A 17761-nucleotide genomic window follows, 5' to 3' on the forward strand; every position below is an offset into this window, starting at 1 on the left:
ATAGACTACATGCTTCATGAGAAGGATAGGATACAAGTGTGATGTGATGTGAGTTCCACTGTGCCATCTTCCCAGAGGACAAGCACTCTAGCAACCTCGGTGTGCCTTTCCATGTCATTATTGATTAATGGGTTAAGTGGACAGTTTGAGCAGTGAAACAAAACTCCACCACCTCTCAGGATTTCCTGATGCAGACTCTCACATTTTGTGCTTCCCTTCAGTCCTTGTTCTATGTCAGATTCACAGCAGTGCACATTTGTCAGCCTTCATTTCTTTGTGTGCATATCATAAACTTCTATATGTATATGATAAACTTTAGATCTAATACCATATCTTCAATCTGCCAGAAGTTCTGAGGAGAAGGAGTACAAAATAGTACTTTTTGTTTCTTGTTGCCCCATAGCTGCTTTTTGGTCTTTTGCTTAACTTGAACATGGGCAATACAAGGGAGTTTAAATAAATCTAAACCTACTGGATAGCCTTGGAATATTTATTCAAATAAACAACCTATTCTTCTGAAATACTACCCCTACTTTATATATGAGAAATCTAACTCAAACTAAATACCTCTAGAATCTCACATACTCGAGTAACTTACAAAAACGGTACACATGGGTCACCTCAAAAGCCCTACTATACTTTCATGTCAATAACTATGAACTAAGATTTAAATCCAAGTAGTGCAAATCCCAAACCCACATTTTTTTTGTTTCCTTGTGTTATAAGAAGGGTTTTCTTTAATTAAAAAAGAATCCCCTAGGGGGTGAGAGTCATGTATGTGGTTAATAATTCAGAGGGAAGCTCGGTTCAGTGATGCATACCTGTAATCCCAGCAAGTGGGAAGCTGAGGCAAGAGGATCACAGGAAGAATTTTAGGCTAGCCTAAAATACATAGGGATACATAGGGAGACCTTGTTTTAAAACAGCAACAAACTATTGAAGGGGGACAAATATCACATCAGAGTTTTTTTCCTTCCCTTTTCCCTCAGCTCTGAAGTTCCCCCAGTCTGAAAGCATTACTCACATGTTTTCCCAGAGATATTTTGTGTCTATGTAAGTAAACACATTTCACCTTTTTACACAGAAGCATGCTATACATAGTTTTGAACCTTGCTAATGCAATAGGTATACTCTGAACTTAACACACTGAGGACTTTGCCTCCTTTTAATTGTTACTTTTTCATTGAATGCCTGTCATTTCTTGGATATTAAAGTTAAAACCAACATTTTGCTATAAGGAGTGTTGCAAGGAATAAGAACGTGTATAGATGAATATTTATTGTATCGATGTTCCTATTAGTAGATGAATTGCTGCTTTAAAGGAATGTGCATGTACATTTCAGTTGGATCCTCAAATTAACTCCCAGTAGAGCTTCCAATTTATATTCTTACTATTAATATATTGGGAGTGCCTATATCCCCACAATCTGAAGAAAACAAATACGTTATATTTTTATATCCTCCATCTGCTAGATGAAAATATATAATTTTATCGTACTTTTAAAAAATAAACTTAATTTTTAGAACAGCTTTAACATTACACAGAAGTTGTATACTACAGTATTGATTCTTCCCACTCACTTGCCCTTAAAGGCATGACCCACCCTCCTAGTCTTATAACTTACCTTTTGGGGGAGAGGAGTTTATGCCTCTTGTACTCTTTGTAATTTATTTCTCAAGGCTGATACTCTACCACTTGAACCACACCTACAGACAATTTTTTTTCTTTTTTTTCTTTTTCTTTTCTTTTTTTATTTTTTTTATTGTGAAAATACTGTATAGAGGAGTTACAATTACATGGGCAAGATAATGAGTACATTTCTTATCAAGCATTGTAGCCTCCTCCTTTGTTTCCCCTTCCCATCCTCCCTCCCCCCCCCCGCCCCCAACCAATCCTCCCCGCCCCTTCCAACACCCCCCCCCCCCAGCCAAATTTTTTGTGGTTAATTAGGAAGGGAGCCTCAAGGACTTTTCTGTCTTGGCTAGCTTCTAACCTCTACCCTTCAGATCTGAGCCTCCTGAGTAGCTAAGTTTATAGGTGTGACTAACTACCGGAGCCTTGTACATTCAAAGGCTGGAATACATACACATTTTTACTAAATTGGGAGAGTTCAGAACTACGTTACAGGTGGAAGATATCCATTAGTGCAATCATGGCTAGAAGGCAGAAACACACTATTAGTTTGACAGGAAATAGCAGATAGATCAGATAAGCCGAAAGAAAGGCAGTGTTAGATTTTTGAAAAAAAATTAATACTGGTTGAAGGAATCAAGATTACAATGGTGATCCAGGAAATAGAAACAAGAGATTTTTTTATTTGGGGGGGAAAAAAAGATTACGATGGTGACTCCTAGAGTCTTGAGTCTGTATGAATGAAAATTTTCTTTTTCTTTTTTTTTCTTCCCGGCCGATACTATGGCTTGAACTCTCTCTTTTTTTTTTTTTTTTTTTTTTTTTTTTGGTCGGTCGGTCGTGGGGATTGTGGGCACTGTCCCTGCGCTCTTCAGTTCAAGGCCAGCGCTCAACCACTTGAGCCACAGCGCCACTTCCGGTTTTCTGGTAGTTAACTGGAGATAAGAGTCTCACAGATTTTCCTGCCCAGGCTGGCTTTGAACCTTGATCCTCAGATCTCAGCTTCCTGAGTAGCTAGGATTATAGGCGTGAGCCACGGGCGCCCAGCTTTTGGCTTGAACTCTTAAGCTCACGTTTATGAAGAAAATGCTCTATCACGTGAGCCAAATCCAAATCTTAATTCACTATTTAAATCAAAATGCTTCCTGCTTGTATGCAGCTCTCTGCTACTACAATTCCCAGAATCCCACGCGTTACCACAGTACCCTTGGAGTTTGCCGCGCAGAATTCTGGGACTTGAGGTCCGCGGCCTAGTCATGCGAGCTATAGCTAGGGGCCTGTGGAAACATGAAGAGGTAAGGGCCTGTCTGCCTTTTAGGCAGCACAGGGAGCTCTATTTAACCTTTTACCTTGAAAATGGCTTTTATTTCTGTCTTGAATCTGTCATATTCTTGGGGGGGGTAGTTTCGTTTTAGCGGAAAGACAAAGGAGAATGGTGGGGGAGGGAGCTAGGCCTGGTTGGGTGAAGTTGTGGACAGGCAGTGACCAAGGCGGGTTCCTGAGGGACGCCGTGGCGGCGGAGGCCCACGGAGCCGACACGAGGCACGGCTTCTTTTCGTTTCGGGAAAAAGACAACTAGGCCCAACGCTGATCGTACCCAGAGAGGTTCCTCCCGGCCCCCTCCACCTGAGTCTCATCCTTGAAGTGGGGTGCGGGGCCGGCGCATTTATTTGCGTACTTTGCAACTTAAAAGAGGACTTAGTGGGACCACGAAACCATGTATCGCTTTCAAATTTCAAATGAAGGAAACAAAGCTTATTACAAATTGGAAAGGAAAGCACAAAAGTTGCTCCCAGTATTTTCACAGGAAAAGAAAGACATTACTGGCAGCAGTTCCCCCTGCTGGTTCCATAGTGTTTGCACCTAGATGCTTATTGTTGAGAACTAGAGCCTCACGATGATGGGTCCTTTAAAAGGGTCCTCATCATATTAGATTTGTCTTCACTATTCCAGAAAATTATCGGTTTGGAATAGTGCGGTGAATTTAAAATATTTTCACCTACACTCTCAAGTTACTGGGACCTCTTTTTTTTTTTTTTAAGCGGTTCTGATTTTCTCTGCCTGGAAATAACCTTTGACATAACAATGATCTATCTTATATATGAAAAATAAAGCACATAATGTATATATAGCCAAAAGAATAATTATAAATGTTTGAATACGCCACAACCTTAAGAAATAAAATTATCATTCATACCTTAACGCCTCTGTCTCCTCCCATATTGCTTCTTCCCCCTCCCACCTGAGATAACCACTATCCGGGCTTTTGTCTTATTCTCCTGCTTAGTTTTTTTAAATATAATTTTATTTTTATTAGTAAAGTGTGGTACAGGAGGATTACCATTTCATATCATATAATGAATACATTTCTCTTTTTGGACAGTGTCATCTCGTCCTTCACTTTCCTTCAGTTTCTCCCTACCATCTCTGCCCACAAGTTACATAGGTCATTTCCCACATAGCATATACTGAATGGGAGGGTTGCATTTGTTATAGTTTTTTTCTTAAATAGATTTTCCAAATATGACTTAATTCCTGAACAAAATTTTCCTAGTTTTATCCATTTTCTATTTTATACAAATGAGCAAGATTGTATGACTTTTTCTTTACCTGCTTTTTTTCGTAGTATTTAGGCAATATTTTATGTAGATGAAATGTTATTTGTAAAATCTATCACATACAATCAGCAGTCTTACTGGTTTTAATCATTTACATATCTTAATAATTCTTAACCTAAACATTTAAGTGTTATAATGACATGTTTTTTGTCGGTTGTGGGGCTTGAACCCTGGGTTTGGGCGCTGTCCCTCAGCTCTTCAGCTCAAGGCGAGACTCTACCTCTTGAGCTACAGCACCACTTCCAGTTTTCTAGTGGTTTATTGGAGATAAGAGTCTCCCAGACTTTCCTGCCCAGGCTGGCTTTGAACTGTGATCCTCAGCTCTCAGCCTCCTGAGTAGCTAGGATTACAGGTGTGAGCCACGGGCGCCTGGATATGACATTTCGTGTGTGTGTGTGTGTGTGTGTGTGTGTGTGTGTGTGTGTGTGTGTGTGTGTGTGTGTGTGTGTGTGTGTGTGTGTGTGTGTGTGTGTGTGTGTGTGTGTGTGTGTGTGTGTGTGTGTGTCGCGCGCGCAAGTACGGGTATGCTGGTCCTTTGACTTAAACTCAGGGCCTGGCTCTATCCCTGATTCTTTTGCTCAATACTAGCACTTTACCACTTGAGCCACAGCTCCACTTCTGGCTTTTTAGGTAGGTTAGTGGAGATGAGTCTCATAGACTTTTCCTTGCCCAGGTTGGCTTTGAACCACTATCCTCAGATGTCAGTCTCCTGAGTAGCTAGAATTACAATGAGCTCCCAGCTCCCAATATGGCATTTCTTTTTGAGATTTGTGTGTGTTAATGAATTTAGTTATGGTTTATTCACCCGAAACATTGAATGTTGCCAGGCACAAGTGGGTCACTGCCTGAAATCCTAGCTACTCAGGAGGCTGACATCTGAGGATTACATTTCAAAGCCAGTCAGGGCAGGAAAGTCCATTAAACTCTTATCTCCAGTTAACTGTCAAAAAAAAAAAAAAACCCCAGAAGTAGAGTTGTAGCTCAGGTGATAAAATGCTAGCCTTGAGCAAATGAAGCTCAGGAATAGAGCCCAGTCCCTGAGTTCAAGCCCCAGGACCAGCACCAAAAAAAGAATATATATATATATATATATATATATATATATATATATATATATATATATATATATAATTCATTCATATTCTGTCTCTCCTCCCCTAGGCACTTACATAGAATAGTACCATGTATATCTCTCCTCCCTAAATAGATTACAAACTTCGTAAAGATAAGAGACTCTTGTTTTGAGTAGCTTTGATTTCCATCACTATCTAGCATAATGCCTTCTGTATAAGTATTTGTAGAATGAAAAAATATGTACCACATTTTTAATTTACTTATCGATTGTAGGACATCTGACCCATTTCTATAACATGGCTTTTGTGAGTAGTGTAGCAATGAATATGGATGTGCAAGTGTATTTACCATATCCTGACTTAATAATGTTCTGGGTACATGCCCAAGAGTGGTATGGCTGGATCATAGGAAAGTTCTATGTTTATATTTTTGAGGACCTTCCAAACCACTACCCAGCTAGTACTAGTTTATATTCCTGCCATCAGTGCAATAGGGTTCCTGTTTCCTCACATCCCCACCAGCATTTGTTGTTCAAATTCTTAATGTTGGCCAATCTAACTGGAGTGAGATGGAATTTCAAAGTTGTTTTGGTTTGGATTTTCTTTATGGCTAGGTATGTAGGACATTTCCTCATGTGTTTGTCATCCTTACTTCTAAGAAGTCTCTCTTTAGGTCTTTTGCCCATTTAGTGATTGTTTTATCAGGCATTTTTTTGGGTGGAGGGGTAATTTCTTAAGTTCCTTGTACATTTTGGGTATTAGGCCTGTTGAATGAATAATAAAGACCAGTGAGTTATTAACGAAGGGTTTTGGAATGAATGGGGTCATTAATGTTAAGTAATATATGTAAGGAATATTATTTTGAGACACTTTTACTTTCCATATCTATTCTTGTATCTACTCCAGGATAAACAGCTGTATGAAGAGTGATGAACAAGTCCTGGAAGAGCTGGAAACGGAAGGAGAGAGGCAGCTGAAAAGCCTCCTTCAACATCAGCTTGACACCTCTGTCTCCATTGAGGAGTAAGTGACAGACCACTCTATTTTGGGGAGAGTGATAGTGGTACTGGGGTTTGAAATTAGAGCCTCATGCTGCTAGGGAGATGTTGTACCTCTTGAGCCATTTAGCCAGCCCGTTTTAACATTGGCTGTTTTCACTTTATGCCATGGCCAGCCTGGACTGTAGTCCTCATACTTGTGCTTCCCTTTGTCTCTGTTATGACAAGCCCTTGCTTGTCACTGCTTCCCTTGTTGGTTGGGATAGCAAATGTGTGCCACTGTACCCAGCCATTGGTTGAGGTGGAGCCTCAAGAACTTTTATGCCTAGGTTAGACTCAAACTGTGATCTTCTGATTTCTGCCTCCCAAGTAGTTAGGATTATAGGCTTGAGCCACCACACTCAACTGACAGACCCTCTTAAAGCCTGGATAGAACACTCTGCCACTTTCTTTGGAAGGTTTTTACATGTTAACTAAGGTTTTGCTTCTATGTGTCTTCCTCGAGGAAGTTTCTTATATCCCATCACCTAGGCCAAGGACCTTTCTTTCTTTTTTTTTCCTTCGGTCATGAGGCTTGAACTCTGGGCCTGAGCGCTGTCCCTGAGCTCTTCAGCTCAAGGCTAGTGCTCTACCACTTGAGTCACAGCACCACTTCCAGTTTTCTGGTGATTAATTGAAGAGTCTCAGTTTTCCTTCCCTGGCTGGCTCTGAACCATGATCCTCAGATCTCAGCCTCCTGAGTAGCTAGGATTACAAGCATGAGCCACTGGCATCTGCTTCCAAGGACCTTTCTTATATACCTTCAATTTTCTACAGTATAGCATTCATAACTCAGTATTGTCATATCTTGTTTATTTGCCTCTCTTATACTTTCCAATGTTCTTTCACAAAAGCAAGAGATATTTTAATCTCTTCTTTAACTATTAAACCCTCAAAATATGGCAAAGTGATACATAGTAAGTACTCAGTATATATTTGTTAATTTTTATTATTATTATTTTTGTTGGTCATAGGGCTTGAACTCAGGGCCTAGGCATTGTCCCTGAGGTTTTTTGCTCAAGGCTAGCATTCTCCCACCTTGAGCCACAGCACCATTTCCACTTTTTCTGGTGATTAATTGGAGATAAGAGTCTCATGGCTTTTTCTTCCCAGGCTGGTTTTGAACTGTGATCCTCAGATCTCAGCTTCTTGAGTAGCTAGGATAATAGGCATGAGCCACCTGCACCAGGAATATTTATGTTAGTTATTAGTCCCAGATGAGGGAACTATTGATAGAATTCTATTTTGTTGCAGTGGTACATCAACTTAGAAATAGAATATGAGAAAGAAATGAATGAGTGTCACTGTGCGTGCTATAATACTAAACCCCCATTGCTATGAATCCTGATGACCATATGTTATTTCCCCCTTGCTTGTTTTGCAGATGTGTCTCCAAGAAAGAGAGCTTTGCTCCTGGCACCATGTACAAGCCCTTTGGCAAGGAAGCAGCTGGGACTATGACTTTGTCCCAGTTCCAGACACTGCATGAAAAGGACCAGGAAACTGCTTCTCTCAGGGAACTAGGGCTTAGTGAAACAGAAATCTTGATCTGGAAGAGCCATGTTTCAGGTGAAAAGGTGAGTGGGGTATTTTTTTTTTCCTAGAGAATAAAGAACATTATCTCTTTGACATTGCAAATATTTTTGTTTTTAATTCTCACGAAACTGAGCTTTGTACTGAGTCTTCTAGACATTTATGAAAGAGTAGCTGTTTATTCACTTTTTTTTTAAGGTCCAAGATGGGCCTAAAACTCAGTACCTGATGCTTTCCTTCATTCGCTATCAACTGAGCCATGCTTCCAACCCCTATATGTTCACTGTAAATGCTTTCAGTTTCTGAGCCTTGGCAATCTTTCTTACTAGAGGCAACAAAGCATCACTTTAAGGCAATGTCTTCTAAGATATGTACCATCTCCTTTCTCTGGTTTCAGAAGAAAAGGCTAAGGGCAACTCCAGAAGCAATACAGAATCGCCTCCAAGATATTGAAGAAAGGATCTCAGAGCGTCAACGCATCCTTTGCCTGCCACAAAGGTTTTCGAAAAGCAAACAACTGACCCGACGAGAAATGGAAATAGAAAAGTCTTTATTTCAGGGAGCTGATCGACACTCCTTCCTTAAGGCTCTTTATTACCAAGGTATGTGATCCTCACTGATTTTGCTATCTTCTTTTATTGAGAGAAAGATTTAATATTAAGGCATTAGGTATAGAGAATTAGTGAAGGGACTGGGAGAAAGACAAGATATTACTATTCCTAAGGAATGTAGAGTTCCACAAGACAGACAAAATGTGTGCAGTAACTTGCATGACAGCATAGAAATTATTATAGTGATTTGAGTCATGTGCTGGGGGAGCACAGAACATATAGCTTCTAAATTTAGTTGGGAGAAGTTGGAAGACGTTGAAATTCGTTCTGTTTTGATGAACCAACAGATATTTATCAGGTAAAGGGGAAAGGACATTACAGATAGTGAAAAGGAACAGGACTGAAAGGGCATGGTGTATATAGGGAGTAAGAAGTTCAATGTGGCAAGGGTATGAGGTGTGTAGAGAGTGATGGGCTGATACTGATATGGGAGGTGAGGCTAGGTTGTGAATGGTTTATAAATTAGAACAAAATATATACATACATAAAATGTGTCTTTGTCCTAAAGATTTAAATAGATCACTTTTAGTAGGGATGGTGGAAGGTATACAGAAGTTTAAGAATGGTTCCTGACTTTGTTCCAAGTATAGTCTGGTTGGAGATATATACACAAAACTTTTAGTAATACTAGATAAGGTTTCTAAGTGATATTTCTCAGAAGTTCAGAGTTTTATTGATGTGGCTGAAAAAGGCCTGTCAGAGGATATAAAATTCCAGTGTCCTTTGAATACTGCCTACTTAGACTGGGAATGGCATTTCAACTGTTAGTGTAAACACTATCAATGGTTTGGGGGAATTAAACTTGGAAATGTAATAGAGTTGTAGACGTCATTTGGTTGATAGTAAAAAGCAGTTAGACTTTCAATTAATGAATTTGAACAGGAAAGTTGTTGAACTAGGAGTTATATGATACAAATTATATTTGAAAATGATTAATGTGACAGCCAATAAATAGGAATAGACAAAAGAAACAGAACATTGTGAGGAACTTCATATTCATTTAGACATAAAGATCTAGACCACACTGATGACAGTGGGATTGAAAGGGTTTGGTTATAAGAGATACTACAAAGGAAGAATTGATGTAACTTGTTGACAGAGAATGAAGGAAGAGGGTCAGGGAAGAGGAATGTGTCATAGATAACCAGACATTTCAAGGCTATTAGACATAATAATTGGCAAAATTTAAGAAATTATTTATGGGAAAATTTCGAGGAAGGATTTATTTGAGTTGGTTGAGAGTGGCAGTTAGAAATAAGCCCTGGAGAGAAGAGAGGTCAGAGCTAGGTATGTGGCATTGAAAATCATCTCTGTTTAGATGATATTTTAAAGTCATGAGAAAGACCAAATGATTTGTTAGAAATAGACCATAGATATGGCAGAGTGATGGTGAAGGAATGAGTGAACAAATGAGTGACCTTTTATGGATAGTTATTATGGCATGCTAAATATGAACATGGGCTCTGAAGGCAGACTTCCAAGGAGATCTGGCTCCCCCACCTACTAGCTGAGCAAGTATTTCTCTATAGTTAAGTTTCTTCATCTGTAAAATGACTATTAATAGTAGTTATAGTATAAAATTGTTAAGGGCTAAGTGAAGTAATACATGAAAATCACTTTAAATACTGCCTGCTATTGGGGTGGAGGGTGGGGGGCATATGAAACTGTTCTGTTTCAAACCTTTGAACTCCTTTTAAACCTTCACAGCACACCACAAAAAGACAAGTGCAGACAAGTACATGACCTCAATGAAGAGGAAGATAAAATTAGGCACAAAAGGCAAGTCGAGAGTTTTCTTAAAGTGTTAGATTTAGGAATGTTACCTAGGATCCCATAATGCTGAGTTGAACATTATGTCATTCCCTATTCAATATATGAAAATAGTTATAGGAATGATCCAGCTAGAAGCTATCTTGATCTGAAATATTAGAGAAATTAGTTTTTTTAAATGTAATGCTTTTATAATTAGTGTGATTTTTATCTCTGTGCTTTTAAGTTATTGTACCAAACTTAAATTGACCTTACTCATTTCATTATATCTTATGTCACAAATAATTCTGATTATTTTTTATCAGTTAAGTATAACTATTGATGATGATGATGGTGATATAATAGCTAACATTTTATTTTTGAAATGCACTTATAATAACATTGCATGGGGCTAGGTGTTGTTTTTTTTTTTTTTGCCATACAGTTCTGTGAGTTGTCTATCATGTAGATTCATATAACCACCATCATAATCAGTAGAAAGAAGTGCTCCATCACTCTGAAAAACTCCCTCATACTATCTCACTAGAGTCACTCCTACCCCCTCCCATAAATTCTGACAATCACTGGTCTGTTCTTCATCATTTTAGATTTATCTTTTAGGAACTGTCATTTAATGGAATCACACAATGTATAATCTTTAGGTCTGGCTACTTTCATTCAACATAATGCCTATGAAACTCATTCAAGTTATTTGCATCAATAGTTCATTCACTTGTGAAGTCAACATTTCGTTGTATGGGTGTTCCATCATTTCCCATTTGACCATTGAAGTATAATTTGGCTTGTTTCCAGGTTATGAATAATATTGATATGAACATTCCTGTACAGGTTTCTGTGTGAACATAAGTTTTTATTTCTCTAAGGTAAATGTCAAGTGGGATTACTGGGTCATATGGTAAGTGTACATTTAACTTTATATGAAACTGCCAAACCATTTTTAGAGTGGCTGTACCATTTTGCATTTTCACCAACAATGTATGAGAGTTTCACCTGTTGTATTTTCTTTGTCAGCACTTGGTATCGTCAGTATTTATTTTGATTGTTGTGACAGGTATGAAGTGGTACCTCATTGTTCTTTTAATTTGCGTTCCCTTAATGTCTATTGATGTTAAATATCTTTTCATGTGCTTATTTGCCATCCTTATATACTTTATGCTAAAGTGTGCATTCAAAACTTTTGGCCATTTTATCTCTGGGTTGTTGATTTCTTTCCTGGTGACTTATAAGATTTCTTTATATATATATATATATATATATATATATATATATATATATATATATATGGATATAGATATATATTATAAACACAATACTTTGGTGAATATGTAGTTTACAATATTTTTTCCAGTTATAGCCTATCTTTTCATTTTCTTAATAGTATCTTCTCTAGAGAAAAAACTGTTGTTATTGCATAGAATAAACATAAAATTTAACATGTTAAGTATTTTTAAGCATATACTACTAAAGATAAAGGTGCTCACTTTGTTTTGCAACAATTATCATCATCTAGCTCCAAAACCCACTGAACACTACATACTCATTTCCCTCTCCCCAACCTTCTGGCAACCATCAGTCTAATTTCTGTCTATGAATTAAACTACTCTACGTACCTCATATAAACAGAATCATGTACTATTTGTCCTTTCATAACTGGGTTTTGTTATTTCTGTTTCAGTTTTTTTAAGATAAGGTCTCATTATATAGCCCAGACTGGCCTGAAACTCTGTGTAGCAGGCTGGCCTTGCACTCATCATTTTCTTGCCTCAGCCTCCACGTACTAAGATTATAGGCATGCACTACCCTTCAAGGTTCACTGATAAAATGTGTCAGAATTTGCGGCTGGAAATTAGCTTAGTGGTAGAGTGCTTGCCTAGCATGCATGAAGCCCTGGGTTCAATTCCTCAGTACCATGTAAACAGAAAAACCCAGAAGTAGCTCTGTGGTTTGAGTGGTAGAGTGCTAGCCTTGAAAAAGCTCAGGGACAGTGCCCAGGCCCTGAGTTCAAGCCCCAGAACTGGCCAAAAAATAAAAATTTATTTACTTTTCAAAGCTAAATAAATTTTGCATTGTGTGTATATACCACCTTTTAATTTGTATGGATTAATTGTATGAAGGGATTTTGTTGTGATATTTCCATAGCTTATCACTTTAAAAAATTTGCCAGTGGACAGTTTGGTTGTTCTGATGATTTAACTATTGGGAGTAATGTGTCTGTGAACATGAATATACAGATATGTCTATTTTCAATTGTTTTTTGTATAGATATCTAGAAGTACAATCATATGATAATCTACACTTAATTTTTTTTTTGGTTGGTTGTGGGACTTGAACTCTGGGCCTGAGTGCTATCCTGAACTCTTCAGCTCAAGGCAAGCTCTACCACTTGAGCCACTGTACCACTTCTGGTTTTCTGGTGGTTAATTAGAGATAAGAGTTTCACAGACTTTCCTGCCTGGGCTGGCTTTGAACCGTGATCCTCAGATCTCAGCCTCTGAGTAGCTAGGATTACAGGCATGAGCAACCCGTGCCCAGCTATACTTAATTCTTTATGGACAACCACATATTTTTTCCATAGAGACTGCCATTTTACACTCCTAGCAGCAATGTACAAAAATTTCAGTTTCTTCATACTGAATAACATTTGTTTTCTAGGGTTTTTTTCCCTTCTTTTGCTCTTGATATTAGCCACCTCAATAGGAATGAAGTTGTCATTATAGTTTTGGTCTAAATTTCCTTAATAACTAGTGTATATACTTTTGGACTACTTTTATATTTTCTTTGGAGAAATGTCTGTTCAAATGTCTTTGCTTATTTTAAAATGGCTTGCTTGTTTATTTTCATTGAGTTACAGTTCTGTGTATATTCTAGATATTTATCTTTTATCAGATACAGGATTTGCAAATATTTCCTCCTTTTCTGTGGGTTGCCTTTTCGCTTTTTTGATAGTTTCCTTTGATGAAAAAAGTTTTTATGAAGTCCAGTTTGTTTATTTTATCTTTTGATTTTTGCTTTTGATGACATATCCAGGAAATCATTGCCAAATCCACTATCATAAAACTTTATCCCATGTTATCTTCTGAGCTCTTAGAGTTTTTGCTTTGTTGTTTAGGTTGTTGATCTATTTTGAATTTATATTTGCATATCACATAAGTTAAAGATCAAATTTCATGTTTTGCTTATTGGTATCGTTTTCCCAGTGCCGTTTTTTGGAAAAGATTTCCTTTTTCACACTGAATGATCTTGGTACTCTATTCAGAAATGATTTGATCATATGAATGGGAGTTCACTTCTGTGCTCTCCTACTCTACTGGTATATCTATCTTTATGACTACCACAGAGTCTTAATTATTGTAAGTTTGTATTAAGTTTTGAAAGGAAGCATGAGACTTGGAATAGTTTTCATTGATTTTCTTTTTCAGCATTGTTTGGTCATTTGAGTGGGTCCCATGAAATTGCATAGGAATTTTTGGGTAGATTTTTCTATCTGTGCAAAATTATATCATTGAGATTTCTGTAGTGAGTGCATTGAGTCTTTTGATAGCTTTGAGTAATAGAGACATCTTAACAATACTAAATTTTTTAGTGCATGACCATGGGATACCTTTCTGTTATATAGTCTTATTTACTTTTGCAATGTTTTGTAGTTTTCAGTGGATACATCTTCCACTATAGAACATTTACACTGCCTTTTATTTTAGTAGTTAACTTTAGTAGTTAATTTTACTACTGTTGTCTTTTATGTGGCTCTAAATTAGTATGTCCATTTATGTTAGCCTAAAAGATTCCTTTTAGTTTTTCTTACAGTATAGGTTCTTCAGTGATGAATGCTCTCTAATTTTTTATTTACTTCAATTTTGAAGTATAGGGGATTTTTCCTAGCATTTTATTAACATACATTAATTGTACAGGATTATGACTTTGATTGTGACATATGATTATAATATACTTCAATCAGGATCATCCTCTTGTTACCTTCTCTTCTTTCTCTGAAATTTGGTTTTGATGGATATAAACTTTTAGTTCACCATCTTTTTCTTTCAGTGTATTGGATATGTTACTTTATTGTCTTCAGGCTTCCATGGTTTCTGGTAAGTCAACTGTTAATCTTGTTGAGGACCCCTTTCTTTCCTTAATCAGTTTTCTTTGTCATATTACAGTTTTGGAAAGTGAAAGCACCCACCCCCAGAAGACCACATATGCAGTTTATTGCCAGCCGAGGCCAACAAGGCCTGCTGGCCTGCTGGCCTGCTGGGAGAGGGAAAAATGGTACCCATCATTTGTTGAGGGTCAAATTTATAGTCAGGGGGCTAGGGGTAAAACACTGCCCCCAGAAGTGAAGTAGGAGGAATGGCCAGGGCTAAAGGCCAGTTTCAGTTAGGTGTGGCCAGATCAACTGGTTTTGTGGGAGCCGCTGAGGACCTGAGATGGAGGACATGCTAACAGAAAATTATCAGCCATTATCTCTAAATATAATCTGGTCATTTTTTTCATTCTTCTAACTTTCCTTTTATGTATATGTTGGTATCCCAGAGGTTTATGAGCTTCTACAGTTCTCTGAGACTCTGTTAATTTTTCTATATACTTATTTTCTTCCCCATAAAATTGGTTAATCTCCTTAGAGTAAGCATATCTTCATGTTTGATCATTTCTTTCTTCTGCCAACTCAAATCTTTTGAGTCCTCTTAGTGAAAATTTCATTTTATTTTACTTTTCAACTCCATAATTTCTAATAGATTTGTTCTTTTAATTTCTTTCTAATTTTTATTCTTTGGTGGTATTAGGGTTTGAACACAGGGCCTTGAGCTTGCTAAGCAAGTATTCTACTGTTGGAGCCTTTTTGCCACCAGTATCTTTTGTATAGTTCATTTTTCAGATAGGTCTTACTTTATGTCCAGGCTATCCTGGACTACAACCTCCTATTGGGGATGATAGGCATAAAACAATGCATCCAGCCATTGGGCCCCATCCCAAGCCTTGGGTACCAGTTGTGCACCATAACACACAGCCATTGGTTGAGATGGAGTCTCTAGATTTTTATGCCTGGCTGGCCTTGAACTATGATCTTTTTAAAACTTAACAAAGATAATTTTATTTCATAGAATTTTATTTTGCCAACATAATATCTTATCTCTGCTTCCTAAGTTGGGATCACAGGTTTGATTCACTGTTTCTGGCTTTTCTGATTATTTTATTACCTATTCTATAAGACACTCTGAAACTTAGTTCCTTATGTGTATGTGTGCGTGTGCATGCGCATGTGCCAGTTCTGGGGTTTGAACTCAGGGCCTGGGTGCTGTCCCTGAAGGTGTGTGTGTGTGTGTGTGTGTGTGTGTGTGTGTGTGTGTGTGTCAAGGCTATCACTTGAGTGCTATCCTTGAAGAGGTGTGTGTGAGTGTGTCAAGGGTATTACTTGAGTGCTGTCCCTGAAGGGGTGTGTGTGTGTGTGTGTGTGTGTGTGTGTGTGTGTGTGTGTGTGTGTGTGTGTGTGTGTGTGTGTGTGTGTGTGTGTGTGTGTGTGTGTGTGTGTGTGTGTGTGTGTGTGTGTGTGTGTGTGTGTGTGTGTGTGTAGAGGCTATCACTTGAGCCACAGCTCCACTTCCCAATTTTTGGTGGCTAATCAGAGATAAGAATCTCATAGACTTTCCTGCCTGGTGTGGCCTCAAACTATAATTCCTAAATATCTAGGACTAAAGGTGTGAGCCATCAGCCATAGTTTAGTTGAGGAATTTATAATGACCATTTTAAAGTTTTGTCTAGTAAGCCCAACATGCTTCCTTAGGACAGATTGTGTTGACTTTCTTGTTCTGTATATGTGCCATACTTCCTTCTTTGTTTTCAGCATCTTGTATTGTTTGCTACAAATTAGACATTTTAAATAATATAATGTGATAATTCTAAAAATCAATTCACTACTGTCCTATGGCTTTGTCGTTGAATGACATTCCTAGAAGAATTTTGTAAATTCTCTGTGTTCAGTTAGTATAATAGTCTACTAACAATTGGAGGGAGTTTTTCTTAAATGGCTTGAATCAAAAACTCTACCAGTTTTTGCTGAGGCTCTGTTTCTATTTATGTTGGGATACTCTTTCAATATTCAGGCCAGCAGTTTATTACTCAGTCCTAGCCTTCACTTTCTCCTTATCCAGAGCCTCAATTCCAGCCACAGGTGAGATATTAGGGTCTTCTGCGGCTTTAACTTTCCTGGGCACTCACACAGCATAGTACATATTCATTACCTTTTTATTTTATTTTATTTATTTATTTTTTGGTCTGAGACCTGGACTCAAACTTGGTATCTGACACTTTCGCTCATTAGCTAGTGCTCTACCAACTGAACCACACCTCCAATTCCTGTTCATTACCTTCTCCATTGTCACAAGTAAGTCTGAACTATTCAAAGCCACTATGGAAATCTCATTCCCTGTTTTTAAGGGTTTTTTTTTTGTATCAAGTCATTAGTGTTACCTGTTAATAGTGTCTCAAACAGCTGTACTGTTACAGAATCTGTACTGTTTCATTTTGACAAATACCCTAGTGATGGACTATTTTCACAAAGTGTGGTATGAGGCAGGTCAAAGACAATCACTCATAATGTAGCTTTCCATTGAGGAATGTCAAATAGTAAAAATTCTCTGAGGATGAGGTTGTTATGTTCTTAAACAGTACTGTCCCTTTGGTTTCAGCTATACTGCTATACTATAGTCGCAGTGTTGTTGTTTTTCAAGACTATTGTAAAGCTGAAGGGAGGGAGATGAAATTATGGAAATTGCATTATTAGAAACATTACTTGCCTTCCTGAATTTTTCTTGAAAACTACTTGTTTTGTTGCAACTTTAGTTTATTTCCAGACTTAGAAAAAATGTGATTTAGACAAATTTTGCTGTTGTACTTTTTGCTTTTATGGAAAAGCAAACTTTCAGAGGTCTTTTCTTGAATATTCCCTAATTGAATTTTGTCCATTATTTTACCACTATTCTATCTATATTTGGGAAAAAATGAGTTTTTTGTAGATTCTAATTAGGTCACTTTCACTATTAAGTTTTCATTTATTCCACACCATAAAACTTTCTCCTAAGTGTATAATTCAATGATTTGTAGTAAATTTATGAAATCCATCAAATATAACTGTAGTCTAGTTTTAGAACATTTCTATCACTTCAAATATTTCTCTCAGTTCCCATTTCTCAGTCTAGGCAGCCACTAATCTACTATCTAATCCTTATGGATTTGCCTATTTTGGAGATTTTATATAAATGAATCATATAATATATGTGGTATTCTCTAACTTGGTATAATGTTTTTATTACGTCTAGAACATTATGTCTAGAACTAGTACTTTTCCAGGTTCCCTGAGGGATTCTGGGTGTGTGCTGAAAACATCTTCAGTACTTAACCATGAAGTTTACATTTCCATTTTAGCTTCCATTTCCTGCTTACACAAATCCTCACAGTTAGTCAAAAATGAGTTCATAGCGCCTTTTTAGAT

The 17761-nt window shown here is 37.5% G+C and overlaps 1 protein-coding gene across 4 annotated transcripts in view; it reads left to right on the top strand.

The window, feature by feature from the left end:
* Positions 1-2870: 2870 nt before the first annotated feature.
* The window catches only part of Rbm41 (RNA binding motif protein 41), a 53687-nt gene continuing 38796 nt past the window's right edge, over positions 2871-17761 (top strand). For 2 of the 4 annotated variants that reach the window (XM_070039967.1, XM_070039969.1), the window contains exons 1-5: positions 2871-2928; positions 6231-6347; positions 7746-7938; positions 8292-8496; positions 10213-10284. In XM_070039967.1, coding sequence (XP_069896068.1) covers positions 2921-2928; positions 6231-6347; positions 7746-7938; positions 8292-8496; positions 10213-10284 — 595 coding nt within the window. In that variant the 5' untranslated portion in view covers positions 2871-2920. The remainder of the gene's footprint in view (positions 2929-6230; positions 6348-7745; positions 7939-8291; positions 8497-10212; positions 10285-17761) is intronic. The other 2 variants (XM_070039968.1, XM_070039970.1) reach the window with 1 other exon arrangement.

This window comes from Dipodomys merriami, unplaced genomic scaffold (assembly GCF_024711535.1).
Source record: "Dipodomys merriami isolate MVZ:Mamm:240054 unplaced genomic scaffold, mDipMer1.0.p SCAF_3, whole genome shotgun sequence".
Lineage (NCBI taxonomy): Eukaryota > Metazoa > Chordata > Mammalia > Rodentia > Heteromyidae > Dipodomys > Dipodomys merriami.